The sequence below is a fragment of the Schistocerca gregaria genome, chromosome 2 (assembly GCF_023897955.1).
Source record: "Schistocerca gregaria isolate iqSchGreg1 chromosome 2, iqSchGreg1.2, whole genome shotgun sequence".
In the NCBI taxonomy this organism is placed as follows: domain Eukaryota; kingdom Metazoa; phylum Arthropoda; class Insecta; order Orthoptera; family Acrididae; genus Schistocerca; species Schistocerca gregaria.
In genome coordinates, this window is record NC_064921.1 from 923,942,016 (window position 1) to 923,958,019 (window position 16,004).

A 16,004-nucleotide genomic window follows, 5' to 3' on the forward strand; every position below is an offset into this window, starting at 1 on the left:
TTGACTTGTTGCAACGTTTTGAAGCTGAGGGGGAAGCCTTCTGTTTGTGTTCCTCCTGGAAGGCGGCGCGTGTGTCTGCTCCTGTAAACTGAATGGTAGACCGACTGTACGATACGAGTAGCAGCAGGTGAGGTAAAAATCTCTGTACTTCTTTTAAGGTAAAAGTACATTTCATAGAGAATATTAGTCAATGACATATACGTTAGTTTTGGTAAAGATGAAACAATGTTGGTTGGTTGCCAGCTCGCGAATAGATGGGCTGAATCTGGAGCGGCGCTCGTAGAGCGGCACAGAGCCGGCTTGAGGGCGCTGCCATCGGTGTCGGTGTCGTAGTGCCAACCTAAGAACTTTTACCTAAGCAGTGGCATCGTAGCTGTTGATACCACACTTCTTGTCCCGGATTGTGACAGCTGACTAAACGTAAGTTCCCAATTTTGACCGTGAAACAAAACGACAGTCGAAGGAATGGAGCCATTATTTACAATCACAGTTCTATTTTACTAATATTTCACCATAAAAGATATGAAATTATTTAAGTTAACATGTAAGTTAATAGCTGTTTACCGAGACATTTCTCTTTTTCAGGGTACCCTCCGCCACACACCGTCAGGTGGCTTGCGGAGTACGGATGTAGATGTAGATGTAGATTCCCACTTCGCACAGAAGAAAAAATTCAAAGCAACTGCTTCCGCCGTGTTCTGAGACTGTGAAGGTCTGATTCTCATTCACGTGATGCCAAGAGGCAGTACCATTAATTCAGAAGCGCATGTCAACACATTAACAAAACTCAAGAGGCGCTTCGGCTGACTTCGGCGCCACAGCAACCCTGGAGGTGTTTTGCTGTAACACGATATCGCTCGGCCCCACGTAAGTCTGACGACCGCTGAACACATCGCAAAACAGAGTTGGACAGTGTTACTTCATCCACCGTACAGCCCTGGCCTAGCCTTCTCAGATGCCATTCGTGGAAGACATTTTGGGGACAGTGAGGAGGTGATTGCCACAGTGAAGCACTGGTTCCGCCACAAGGACAAGGATTGCAACAGACAGGGCACACTCGCCCTTGTTTCGCTCTGCAAGAAGGCTACAGAACGGGATGGAGATTACGTCAAAAAGTATGATGTGTAGATAAAACACCATTCAGTCGTGTGTGTAATTTCTCATTATGTTAAATGAAGAATATCTGAAGAAAAAATTGCGGTGCATTACTTTATGGGCAACCCTCGTATTTATAGCTGTAAAGTTACAGTGATATAGTTGTACTAATATTTAACGGGATTTAACTACTGTGTTTATTTATTGTTGTGCTACTATTTACTACTGCAGCACGCTACTGTTATGAACGACGCTCCCGGCCCGCTATTCTCGGAGCTCCAACTACTGGGCCAGACAGTTTCGCCTTTCTCAGTTGCGACCCATAAACCCTCGTGAACGCCATTTCCTTCCGAGGTGGCTCCGCTAGAGAGTTGACGCTGAAGGGCAGAGCGGCGCCGCCGCAGCTGAGGAACCTGTGGATGGCGAGCTCGGCCAGTAGGGCGAGCAGCGAGAGGCAGAGGCCCAGGGCGAGCATCGCGAACTCGCCCTGCACGTGCGACAGCCGCAGCTGGACCGGCTCCGCCCCCGCCGAGGGCAGCCGGAACGCCGTCTGGACCGCCAGCTGCACGCGGGGCGCCAGCCATCGTCGCGTCACCTGCCAACACGACGATGTGAGGTCGAGGAGAATACTTCACTCTGCTGCCAGAAGCGCCCGCACAAAATCATCCAAGAGGGAACAAGATACTAAAAGTTCCATTTCTGTTCAATTTTTGAGCAGAGTGTTAGCTAGACAGCCTACAAATTACACAACAGATTTTATTCATAGTCATCAACTGAGGAGCTGGAAAACGAGCAAATGGTGTAGGAAACTGACCGGTGTGAGGTCTAGTATAACTTGAAACTAACTTAAATAGAATGGCGTCCCCCCACTCCAACCACATCCTGATATTGTCGACGCCGTAGAACTGCTACTGCCACAGCTCTCGCAGTGGAGTTGGGAAACGATGCGCAATGACGTAGGTCCCCGTTGGTGAACTGGAGACAGAAATGCGAACTCGTACGATGGATGCTTCTTCTGATTTAAGATTGAATGATTCATTGCCCGGATATGGGGAAGTTGTTAAATCTTATCCGCATCGTACACACCACCAATTGCGAGGAAACATTGTAATTATCAGTCTTCACGTACGTTGTTGGCTCGTGGCTATGGAGTTGTTGAACCTGTATGAAGCGAGTTCCACATATACTCTTCGATTACGTCTGAGTGAATCTACGCCGTAATGTTAAAAATTGTTCAAAAGTTGTCTTTTCAATTAAAAGTAGGTATATTGATATTCAGATTAAATTGTCCCTCCTGAACAGTCGTTGGTTCACTATCATTGATTAAATCACTTAATAATGTCCACCACGCTTGATATATCACTTGGAACGAACAGTTTAATGTTTCTTGGCCACTAAATACTTTATAACTTTCGCACCACACGTACACGCAGTTGGTTGATAAAGTCAGTTGTATTAAAATTAAGTTTCTTGACAATTACGACTACTTGACTGTTCAGAGTAATTGTATTATCTTCGTGAAGTCGTGTAATTGGGTCCTACTCGAGACTAATTGAGTGTAGTCGTTTGATATACTATCCGCTCTTCTTTCATTGTCAATTATTTGAAAGCCAAGTCCAATATTCACTAGTTTCGTCAATAAAGTTCAGTTAACCCGTTATGCCTGATTAAACGCGTCTATCAGTTCCTGTCTCTGCCTAGAAAATCAGTTTCCTAAGTTCGTGAATCGCGTCACGCAAGAAACACTTCTAAATGCAAAACAATCTCTTCGCCTTCCGTACTCTCAATAACTAAGACAAGAATTGTTCTCGCACGTCTTTACAGGAGGAGAGCCAGCACGCGACTTCTCCTGTGAAAGAGGCGCATTGAATTTCTTCGTTGCGCTTACAAATCTCTTCCACATAATCGTTATCTCTGACTAACATCAACTTGGGCCTATCTTTCAAGATATTAATTGCAATTATCACTTGGATATTTGTCCATCCACCTTCTTGCTGTGGCGATAGTTTTAGGGATTTTTCTCTAATCTTCGGCATCTTAATCTTTACAGAGGATTGCCGAGTTCATTCCATCTTTTCCCTGTCGATTTCTTGTGCAGTCCTTATTAAACTACAGAAAGTGGCGATTTGAGCACCTAGCATCGTATAAACATGATCCTTCAGTTTCATTCTAATCTCTTCTACCTTGTCACTTACTGAAAAAAAATATTTAGATCTGATCTTATTGTTTCATTCCTCATTTTATTCATTTTGTGAGAGCCTCTTGCGTATCTGAAGAACATCATTACTGCTTCTTGTGCAGGTGATCTTTCTATTTTCGTTACCGTCTATGAGAAGGAACCATTTACAGCAGGAGATAAACCCACAACTTAATAGGATTTTAATTGATTTTTTTCTTATTTTTCTTCACACAGTTCTTCCAGTTGTTCCAATTGATATTTTTTAACCTTCTTCTCAATGTCTTGCACATAGTTAAGACTAATATCATATCCTAGATGATTGAAGTGGATGCTTGTTTTAAATTTTCTTATTTAATATTATTTTCGATCTGACTCGATTGAGTCCTTAGAACAGTCATCCACCAGTGTGTTAACCACTGAATCGGTTCAGACTGAAGAACGTTAAGTTACGTGCTACTCTGAGATGCACAGAATATAGAGAATATAGAGAACCAATTAGAGGAACGTTTACCCAAAAACTCCCCTTCTTCGTAAGATCATCATTTTGTCAGCAAAAACACATCACAGGTTTTCGACTTCATACAGACGTAATTAGGATGTAGCTTAGTAGTTATTACTTTTTAATCGATTTTTAGTACGTTTATATCACAACTAGTTTCATTCATATATGTACCCTGCCGTAGTTCTAAACTGATATCATAGTGAAGTGGATGCTTTCAGGAATTCATTTAGCGACCAGTTTGCATTATCCAGGGTGGCTGAGCAGGCCGAAGAATGAAAGACCAACATCACGATTTTAGCGTAGAGCTGCATGTTTCTAAGGTAGAGGGATATAAAGAACACAACCTTCAGGTGATTACTGCATAGTGTACTCCAGAGAACGATAAAACACTCGGCATTCCAAAAAGTGTCATCTACTGTAATTCCGCAAACTGAAGTATAATCACCATGGAAAACGAATTACTTTTTGGTTGCTAGAGATCGCCTCTTATAGCGGAAGAATATACCACGTATTGTGAGGATATCTTTGTAGAGAATCTTATTATATGGAAGCAGTAATTTTTCACATGAAGGAAGGAGCAGAACCCAATTAGAGATCACAGCATACCGTTTACATAATAAAGAAGTTCTCAGCAAGTTAAATGTGTTATTTTATTGAGTTAGAATCTCACACAACGACTACAATAAATATGCAGGTGTCACTCTCGATTGGACATTATCATTTAAGTGCGAATCCACACATATGTGATAGGTGCTTTAAGGAACCATTTGCACTCGAGCACAGACAATATTTAATTTAGTTAACTTATACTATATTTATCGATTTTTTAAGACAAGAGAATGCTAAATAAAGGAATTAACACCGCCCACTTGTCGGAGCCAGTAAGCATCAGCACACGATTATGTCTTTCGTTGTCCTAGATCGACGTAATATTTTGTGTGGCTCCACAGTTAGCCATATTGATATTTATTTACAGAAAAGAGGCGCAGAGTTAATAAGTCGCTCTCATTTGTAAATTTTCTGCAACTATTTACCTATAATTTTACGTAAGTGTCATTCACATCGTAATGTATATGTTGTAATGAATATATGTTTTATTTAATCGTATGCTTTTCTCTGTTTTAGTAGTTTTAGTCACCCCACTGTCATGATTGAAGCTGATGTCAGATATCAGACGTTGTCTACAAAAAATACGTAACGCGTCCTGGCTACTTTCCGTACATCTTAGGACGTGCGAAGTTCGATAAATTCACAGCGTAAATTTTAATCTCTCAATTACTTACTTATCCAAACAAACAACAACAATAATAATAATAATAATTATTATTATTATTATTACAATTTATTATTATTATTATTATTATTATTATTATTATATTATTATCTTATTTTTAATTTGTTAAAGTGCGTAGCTCAGGGGTAAATCACCTCCACGAAAGGGATTGGTAGATGAGGGGGAATGAAGATACTCTAAGCAGTGCTTCAATTCCACCTGTGTATTCCTCTGCCGCATATTGTGGCACCTGCATGAGAAAACACCACCCATGTAACTAAAATAGATACGCGCCTGAATGACGCCACGAAGACCATTACTGATACTGCCAGGTAGGGGTCCTCCTGTTCCAGTTGAATGCTCTATCCATTCTTCCACCTCTCAGAAGAAAGCTGCCATCGTGTAAGTTCTTAAAAAGACAGAGTATCATATGTTACATATGGCGCTTTCTACAACCAAACGGTAACACGCCTGAAGCCACGCAACTAACCTCGGTTCGAGCTTGGGGTCACAGACGTTTCAGATCTCACCTAAAGTGTGCTGCAATGAACTTTCATCCCACCTTCCCCAACAGATTAGAAACCAATGGTGAAAGTTCATGGTTTGATGAATGTCGTCGCGAGTGGACGAAACTAAATCGCATCCGAATAGGACGTTGATGTGGAAATGTGCTGCATGTTACTGTGGTTGGGAAAACTACCCAGTTCATGCTTTTAAAGATGGGCTGAAAGACCTGCATAAAGTGACACCGAGTGCTGTTGTACGGTTTTCTGATGTAAACATTGACCTGCAAACGTACCGCAGTAATATAAAAAAATAATATTGGGTATTTTGGTAGTACTAACCTGACCCTCCCAGGCCAGTATGAGACCAGAGTCGATTAGCCGGTCGATGAGGTCGTCCAGATGCTGAAGGTGCGGCCAGCCCTTGCGCACCATTATGTTGTTCATCTCCCAGTAGATGTCCTCTCGCATCGGCCGCAGCCACTTGCTGGCGGCTTCCTCTTCTATGTAGTCGCCAACAGCAAAGTATCCTGAGACAAAGCGTACGTTTCATAACAGAATGAGCTAAGTGTCAAAAGAAATTTCAGTTCTCATCTATTTTAAACCGTCACCCTGTATCTTGCTAGAACAAACTGCTGTATAGATGCTCTAAGAACCACGTTTAACAATGTGTATGTGTGTGTGTGTGTGTGTGTGTGTGTGGACTGTCGTCAAAGATGTATGTAAGAAGTAATGGTGCCTACAGGTTTGCTGTTTCAGTGTGCAGCTGTATCTCCAACCACGAAATACATAATTACAAAAATATAGCCTGATAGCAAGACATTCAAAATGCCAGGTACCAAAGCAAAGAGACAGATGGATATCTAATTCACTATTTTTCTAACAGTACCACTGCATACGATAAATTGGAACAAACAGTATGGCAATTCCGTATTCTAGATCCGAAGACAAAATTAACAGTCTAGCTGATTGTAACCCTTCGTCAATTATTCAAAATGACAGTCACAAACGCATTAGTTTGCCGCCAAACAGTCGTTACCCTGCTGCTGTGCACGGTTGGTAATTATGCCAGGCAGGCTGACGACTCCAGCGAGCGAACAAATGGTGTAAATTGCCCTCAAGATGACCCCATCGTTGGTTGAAATCGGTTGGCCACAAAATAAACTAATGCGATTGTGACTGTCATTTTGAGTAATTGATTAAAAGTAAATTAATCGCAGTTTCTACACGCAACTCTGTTGTAACCCTGCTTATGCCTATCCCAAGTTCTGGTGTCTGTACTCAAGGTCATTTAACACCTACATAGATACTACAAGAACCCCTTTGGTAAATTTTTAAAGTGTTTTTGCGTAATTATGCACCAAGTACAGAACTTAAAAGAAGATGTGATACGCATCATATCAAGTCCTTTGTGATGAAGCTAGAGTTTCCTTCAGAAATTCGGAGTGACAACGTACGATTGATGGCTAAAACCAGCGTTACAAGGAGATCATAAAAGGAAACATAGGATTCTGCGGCGTCCTTTCAACCACCAGTGGCCGAGTATTGAACTTGCATTTATGTTAATTCCGTTATGTAGGAATTAATCTGTGATGTTGTTGCTTAGTTGTGCCGATGTTAAAAAACTGTTGACCTTTTGAGGGTTAGTTTTAACGTCAAATTGTGCCACAGCTCATCAGGACTGTTTTATATCGTGACACACTTTGTCAATACGGCTCTCCATGAATCTAATTAACCACAGTTTAGTGAAAAAATTTAATAATCTTTGCCTTTTTTTAAGTTACGCACACTGCACATATTGCACAGTTGACAAAAAATTTTTTAATTGACGGTTCGATTACATTTAATTCTAAGGGCGCCATTATATCACAAGCAACTTACTGCGTCCAGTGCTTGAGGTAATCAGTGAATCACCTACTTCACATATAGAGTTTTAAGATACCGCTGTAGTTGTAAGGTTCATTATATTTTTCAATACTTAAAGCAGTACCGCTTTCGGGCTCTTACATGTCCATTATCAGGTGTGATATTGAAAACAAACGAGAGACCGTAGCTAATAATTTTAACACGCAGTAGTACAAAGGAGAAAACAAAAAGAAGTTTCACATAACATTTTAGAAAACCGCCATCAGGGTAGGTGCGGTAAAACCTGTCGATGGCAAAGACACCAGTAAATTTTATGGACGACTGCCTGGGTAAAGACATATGTCAACTTCGCTCAAGCGCGCATCCCTTCTGAATAACTTTCCTCTTTTGAAGAAGTAACCGGCCTCATTTCCTTCTCCTTCTGATTAATGTACATCTATATTTCAATGTTTTCGCCATTGCTTTTGTGGCCCTTAATAAGGCTTAGCCACTAAACGGCATGTGCCTGTTTCCTATAGTGAGGACTGCAGGGTTCAACACAGTTTATATTTTAAATAGCTCTAAAAGTCTTCTTTTAATAGAAATGGGCATTTAATAGAAATGGGCATTTAATAGAAATGGGCATGACTGTGGCGCATTATAGTGTGACATTGTCTGTTTCGTCACTAAATAAAAATTTACCTGACATTCATGATGTGAAATTTGTCTCACGCCTTATCTTCCATAAGTCTTGTTGAGTTGCCGTCCTTTAGTTAAGCAGTTTTTGTATTGTTTCTGCTTTTGATGTGTACCTTCAGTGCTACTGCTGCTACAAATTAATTGATATAGGAATTTTTGAAAGTGTGGACTTTAAGGTTTTTTTACCATCCATTTTGTTGAGTTTTACCATCCATTTTGTTGAGTAGTGAGATGTTTTTTGTTTATCTCATGACTGTGGCACCTTATTCGAAGTCGCCATCCCTACTACATTAAAAACCAGCGTGCCACTCATGGAAAGAGAAAAAATTTGAATTGTGTTTTATGGTTCATACATAAATTCTAAGTTGCCAGCTTCGTATTAACTTTGCTACAGTTCTGTAGTGCTCTTGTTCCGTATGATCCTTTACCACTCACAATTTGCTCTTAACGCTTTTCATGCAACTTTCTTGTATTTTTTTTCCTTTTGAATATAAATCACTGACTTAAAATTGTGGACGGCTGGGGTAGTTGGTCCCTCGTTGCCCTTCCCATCAATAGATGGGAGTACTTTTGCACTCAGGCTTACCAGTTTGTTTCCTCCTTCGTGTGCGCTACTCCATGCTAAGCACACGCTGGTGGTACATCGCGTCCTGTACACGGCATTCGAGGTTACAGCACACAGTGTAAGAGTCCTGGTGTTCACTGCATATTTCTTTATCCAGGCAGTCGCCCGTAGTATCTTCTTCTGTTGCTGTGACATTGACTTAGGTATTACAGCACCTAGCCCAACCGTTGTTTTCTATAATGTTACATAGCACTTCCATTTTGTTTTATCGAATGTACTACTGCGTGTAAAAATTATTATTGTTGGCTCAGATACGGATGTTCCTGTAGCAAGATTGTTTGTATTTCACATGTTTCATTGTCTACTTACTTTCGGCAGAGACTGAGACCTGACGCAGACTGTGCGCGCTAGAAGAACCCACCTGCCGGCAGCCGTTCGATGCCGAGCGCCAGGTCACGGGTAGAAGAGCGCGCCTTCATGTCTTCCTCCTTGAGCGCTCTGAATCGCTCGCACAGGTCTATGATCACCGGCTCGTCGGTGCCTCTCAGAGGATTCAGCCATGCTATGTGCGTCGCAGCCCAATTCAGTCCGCTGTCGCGCAGGTCCCGCACCGTGTTGATGGGGGGTTCGTACCTGCGAGGAGTGGCGGTTCCATTTAGCTGCCGAAAACTCGTACGTAAATAAATGGCAGGATTGTATCAGTACCCTCGTGAAATGCTACCCAGGGAGGAACTTTCCTATTTCCCAGATGGATTCCCTGTTGAAATTTAACCTCATTAAGGCGATGCTCATTGTTGCTTAGTCGCTCAATTTGCTCATGGTAGCCAGTCAACTGCTCTTCAGTGACCTTCTGGAACATAATTGTGATGTTTAGGTAAAAATGTACGTAGGGCTTTTGTTGGTGACACCTGTCGCAAATGATAATAAGAAGTTAAAACATCGGAGCAGCTGTTTGCTATTGAGAACGGCTTAACAATATGTTTCTGTACCGATATTACTTTTTAAAGTAACGGGAACTTAACATACTACATGCTAGGGCGCGATTACACTAAATTTTCTGTGAAAAGCATTATTTTTCATAGGGAAATATACAAAGGCACGTACTATTTAACTTCGAGTTTTGATTTTCTGCTTTTGTGGGATCGTGATGTTTCTTTTGTTGATTATGTACGCAAAACTTTTGCAGTTTTATATTGATACAGTTATTAATTAATTCGTCCAGAATACGTAGTCTTCACTACGGTGTAGAAATGCCGTGTGGCCACGGCCTCCCGTCGGGTAGACCGTTCGCCAGGAGCAAGTCTTTGGAGATGACGCCAATTCAGCTACTTGCGTGTCGATTGGGATGAAAAGATGATAAGGACAACACAACACCCAGTCCCTGAGCGGAGAAAATCTCCGCCCCAGACGGGAATCGAACCCAGGCCGTTAAGCATTACATTCTGTCGCGCTGACCACTCAGCTACCAGGGGCGGACTTGACTACGGCGACGGATTTATACGAATCAGTTCGCATAAAATATGAGACACTAGTGATACTCTCACAGCAATTATTCGTATTACGCTTTTACTTTATGGTTCTGTCGCTTATGGGAATTTCTGATAGTGTAATACAGAACGCTTTGGTCCTGTTCTCTCGAAATGAATCTTGCTTGTGATGACCGAGTGATAACGATCGCCAGTATTGTACCATAAATAAATAATTTAAAGAAGTTCAGGTGGGATGTATAGTTTCCAAAAGACCTCAATGTACGTATCTGGAGGCAAATAAGTAGAAAGCAACTGCAACTGAAGTTGTCACTTTGCAACCTAACCTAGTAAAATCTGTCATCACATTCTAAACTCTATCCCTGATAGGAACCTATCAGCATAGATAGAGCAAAATTACTCTGAGCACTATGGGACATAACTGCTGAGGTCATCAGTCCCCTAGATCTTAGAACTACTTACACCTAACTAACCAAAGAACATCACACAGATCCATGCCCGAGGCAAGATTCGAGCCTGCGACCGTAGCGCCTAGAACCGCTCGGCCACCCGGCCAGCTGGCAGAGCAAAGTGCTGTGTACCTCAATCAAAGCATGCCACAAAACTAGAAAGCGAAGAAAGAGTATATCTAGATGTTCTGTACACACACGTATCCCAGTGTAACTTTCACCATTTTGTCTCACCCAGAAATCCAGGTATGGAAGGGTTCTGTCACCTTCTTCTAGATTGTGAACAGTGTGTTCGTTCCCCATCTTCCTCCCCCTCCCTCGCGATCACGTGACAAATGTTCCCGGCTCTGCTTCATCACGACAGCACCACAAGCTAAAGACAGTAGCTACCAGACGCAGTCACGAATGAGAGTCGTTGTCTAAAACATTCCCCTAAAGGTTCCATAAGCCACCGCTAACGGCACACCAATTACGTCAGAGAGTAAGCTTCGTTGACTGCTGCATGAAAATAATTCAGATCCAGAAGTAAGAACTGGATACCTATTTTTAAAGTAAAATGTACTCCGCTCTGAGTCGGTCCTTCCTTCTATTCCAGTACAATCAGTATTCTTGTACTCGACAAGTGGAAACGGACTGCATTTCAGTTAAGTATTACACTTGTATATTATAGAGGTATAGTAAAATGAACCACTATTTTGTGTGTGTTGTAGCAACTGCTCGACCTCCTTCTGAGGTAAACCTAGACTATCTACGATACACAGAAAATGTCATCCGAATAACTGTACAAAAGTAAAAACATTTTGGCTCCAGAAATATATATTTCTAAATCTTCCCCTGGAAGATTGTCAGACATAATTGTGTGAGCTGAAAATACTTTTTTGACTCGAAAGACATTTGTAACATGTTTCCACCTAGATGAACAGGACCTGCGGCGCATGAATCAGACACCAATGAGTCCTCACTACGTTATTAATAACCACGATGCTGTTGTTATGGTCTTCAGTCAAGAGACTAGTTTCATGCAGCTCTCCATGCTACTTTATGCTGTGCAAGCTTCTTCATCTCCCAGTACCTACTGCAACCTACATCCCTCTGAAGCAGCTGAGTGTAATCATCTCTTGGTCTCCCTCTACGATTTTTACCCTCCACGGTGTGCTCCAATACTACATTTGTGATCCCTTGGTGCCACAGAACATGTCCTACCAACTGATCCCTTCTTCTAGTCAAGTTGTGCCACGAATTTATGTTCTCCCCAGTTCTGTTCAATACCTCTTCATTAGTCATAAGGTCTGTCCACCTAATCTTCAGCATTCTTCTGCAGCACCACATTTCGAAAGCTTCTATTCCGTTCTTGTCTAAATTATTTATCGTCCATGTTTCACCTCCATAGATGGCTACACTCTATACAGATACTTCCAGAAACGTCTTCCTGACATTTATACCTATACTCGATGTTAACAAATTTCTCTTCTTCAGAAACGATTTCCTTGCCATTGCCAGTCTACATTTTATATCCTCTCTACTTCGAACATGATCAGTTATTTTGCTCCCCAAATAGCAAAACTCATTTATTACTTTGAGTGTCTCCTATCCTAATCTAATTCCCTCAGCATCACCCGATTTAATTTGACTCCATTTCATTAATCTCGTTTTGCTTTTGTTGATGTTCATCTTAGATTCTCCTTTCAAGACATTGTCCATTCCGTTCAACTGATTTTCCAGGACCTTTGCTGTCTCTGACAGAATTACAAAGTTTTTATTTCTTCTCCATGGATTTTAATAGCTACTCCGAATTTTTCTTTTGTTTCCCTTTTCTGCTTGCTCAATATACAGATTGAATAACATCGGAAATAGGCTATAACCCTGTCTCACTCCCTTCCCAATCAGTGATTCACTTTCATTCCCCTCGACATTTATATTAGCCATCTGGTTCCTGTACAAATTGTAAATAGCCTTTTCGCTGCCACCTTCAGATTTTGAAAGAGTATTCCATTCAACATTATCAAAAGCTTTCTCTAAGTCTACCAGTGCTAGCAATTTAGGTTTGCCTTTCTTTAATCTATGTTTTAAGATACGTCGTTGGGTCAGTATTGCCTCAGGTATTCCAAAATTTCTGCAAAAACCTAACTGATTTTCCCCTAGGTTGGCATCTAACAGTTTTTCCATCCATCTGGAAGGAATTCGTATTACTATTTCGCAGACGTGACTTAATAAACTGATAGATCGGTATTTTGAGCACCTGTCAGCATCTTCTTTCTTTGGGATTCGAATTATTATATTCTGAGGGCATTTCGTCTGTCTCATATATCTTGCGCACCAGATGGTAGAGTTTTGTCAGGGCTGGATCTCCCTAGGTTATCAGTAGTTCTAATGGAATGTTGTGTACTCCAGGGGCCTTGTTTCGACTTAGATCTTTCAGTGCTGTGTTAAACTCTTCACGCAGTATAATGTCTCCAATTTAATCATCACCTACATGCTCTTCCGTTTCCATAATATTGTCCTCAAGTACATGGATCTTGTATAGACCGTCTATATGCTCCTTCCTCCTTTCTCGTTTCCCTTCTTTGCTTCGAACTGAGTTTCCATTTGAGCTCTTGATGTTCATACAAGTGGTTCTCCTTACTCCAAAAGTCTCTTTAATTTTCCTGTAGGCAGTATCTATATTACCCCTAGTGATATTTGCATCTACATCCTTACATTTGTCCTCTAGCCATACCCCTATAGCCATCCCTGCTTAGGCATTTTGCACTCCATGTCTTTCTCATTCTTGAGACGTATATATTCCTTTTTGTCTGCTACATTTACAGAACTTTTATATTTTCTCTTTTCATTAATTGTTGTTGTTGTTGTTGTGGTCTTCAGTCCTGAGACTGGTTTGATGCAGGTTTCCATGCTACTCTATCCTGTGCAAGCTTCTTCATCTCCCAGTACTTACTGCAACCTACATCCTTCTGAATCTGCTTAGTGTAGTCATCTCTTGGTCTCCCTCTACGACTTTTACCCTCAACGCTGCACTCCAATACTAAATTGGTGATCCCTTGATGCCTCAGAACATGTCCTACCAACCGATCCCTTATTATGGTCAAGTTGTGCCACAAACGTTTCTTCTCCCCAATCGGATTCAATACGTCCTCATTAGTTATGTGATCTACTCATCTAATCTTCAGCATTATTCTGTAGCACCACATTTCGAAAGCCTTCCTTGACATTGCCAGTCAACATTTTATATCCTCTCTACTTCGAACACGATCAGTTATTTTACTCCCCAAATAGCAAAACTCCTTTACTACTTTAAGTGTCTCATTTCCCAATCTAATTTCCTCAGCATCACCCAATTTAATTGGACTACATTCCATTATCCTCGTTTTGCTTTTGTTGATGTTCATCTTATATCCTCCTTTCAAGACACTGTCCATTCCGTTCAACTGCTCTTCCAAGTCCTTTGCTGTCTCTGACAGAATTACGATGTCATCGGCGAACCTAAAAGTTTTTATTTCTTCTCCATGGACCTTTATACCTACTCCGAATTTTTCTTTTGTTTCCTTCACTGCTTGCTCAATATACAGATTGAATAACATCGGGAGAGACTACAGCCCTGTCTCACTCCTTTCCCAACCACTGCTTCCCTTTCATACCCCTCGACTCGTATAACTGCCACCTGGTTTCTGTAGAAATTGTAAATAGCCTTTCGCTCCTTGTATATTACCCCTGCACCTTCAGAATTTGAAAGAGAGTATTCCAGTCAACATTGTCAAAAGCTTTCTCTAAGTCTACAAATGCTAGAAACGTAGGTTTGGCCTTCCTTAATCTATCTTCTAAGATAAGTGGTAGGGTCAGTATTGCCTCACGTGTTCCAACATTTCTACGGAATCCAAACTGATCTTCCCCGAGGTCGGCTTCTACTAATTTTTCCATTCGCCTGTAAAGAATTCGCGTTAGTATTTTGCAGCTGTGACTTATTAAACTGACAGTTCGGGAATTTTCACATGTGTCAACATCTGCTTTCTTTGGGGTTGGAATTATTATATTCTTTTTGAAGACTTGTTGGTATTTCTCCTGTATCATACATCTTGCTCACCAGACGGTAGACTTTGTCAGGACTGGCTCTCCCAAGGTCGTCAATGGTTCTAATGGAATGTGGTCTACTCCTGGGGCCTTGTTTCGACTCAGGTCTTTCAGTGCTCTGTCAAACTCTTCACGCCGTATCGTATCTCCCATTTCATCTTCATCTACATCCTCTTCGATTTCCATAATATTGTCCTCAAGGTCATCGCCCTTGTATAGACCTTCTATATACTCCTTCCACCTTTCCGGTTTCCCTTCTTTGCTTAGAACTGGGTTTCCATCTGAGCTCTTAATATTCATACAAGTGGCTCTCTTTTCTCCAAAGGTCCCTTTAATTTTCTGTAGGCAGTATCTATCTTCCCCTAGTGAGATAAGCCTCTACATTCTTACATTTGTCCTCTAGCCATCCCTGCTTAGCTGTTTTGAACTTCCTGTCGATCTCATTTTTGAGACGTTTGTATTCCCTTTTGCCTGCTTCATTTACTGCATTTTTATATTTTCTCCTTTCATCAATTAAATTAAATATTTCTTCTGTTACCCATGGATTTCCACTAGCCCTCGTCTTTTTAACTACTTGATCCTCTGCTGTCAAAATTGTCAAAGCTACCCATTCTTCCTCTGCTGTATTTCTTTCCCCAATTCTTGTCAGTCGTTCCTTAATGCTCTGCCTGAAACTGTCTATAACCTCTGGTTCTAACGTTTTTTCCAGGTCCCATCTCCTTAAATTCTCCCTTCTGTGCACTGCCTTCAGTTTTAATCTACAGTTCACAACCGCGGTACAGGCATATAATTCATTTCTTTTTACATGGAATCCCTCTGTGCATTTGCTGCCACAATAACAGATCTACGTATATGAGAGAAATTTAGTAATATACAGGGACTGGGAAATATATGGTAACATTAAAAACCCATTATCATGCCTAATAAGGTTTAGGAAATCCGTTGGAGTTCAAAACGGCTTCCATACATCTCAGAATGGATAACACAGGTGCTATATGGTTTTCCTCCTGAAAAATAGTACGATGTTTAAGAGGCCATGGTAGGTGCGCCAGTTCATCCTCGTGCTCAAAAAACGACTCAAGGACGGGCGAGCTGTGCACACAGTGGCCAGTCCCCTTGGGAAACAGCGTCATCACTGGGGAACAAACATTATACCATTGCACCCAATACGATCACATAATCCTGGGCTGTAGTGCGACCTTGGAGGATAACCAAGGGATCCATGGAATTATTAAGCTATGGCTGCCTAAATCATTACCGCTGTGTTGCACTCTTGTAATCTAAACTAGGACAGAAGTTGGAAACAGTGTGAAGCAAGACTGATTCGACCAAATAACTTTCT

At 41.3% G+C, this 16,004-nt stretch overlaps 1 protein-coding gene across 1 annotated transcript in view; it reads right to left on the reverse strand.

Annotated features, from left to right (window-relative positions):
* Window positions 1-1,336: 1,336 nt before the first annotated feature.
* The window catches only part of LOC126336057 (uncharacterized), an 84,662-nt gene continuing 69,994 nt past the window's right edge, over window positions 1,337-16,004 (reverse strand). Inside the window, exons 3-5 of the mRNA XM_049999537.1 lie at window positions 9,083-9,294; window positions 5,895-6,082; window positions 1,337-1,690 (exon numbers count right to left, since the gene is read on the reverse strand). Coding sequence (XP_049855494.1) covers window positions 1,337-1,690; window positions 5,895-6,082; window positions 9,083-9,294 — 754 coding nt within the window. The remainder of the gene's footprint in view (window positions 1,691-5,894; window positions 6,083-9,082; window positions 9,295-16,004) is intronic.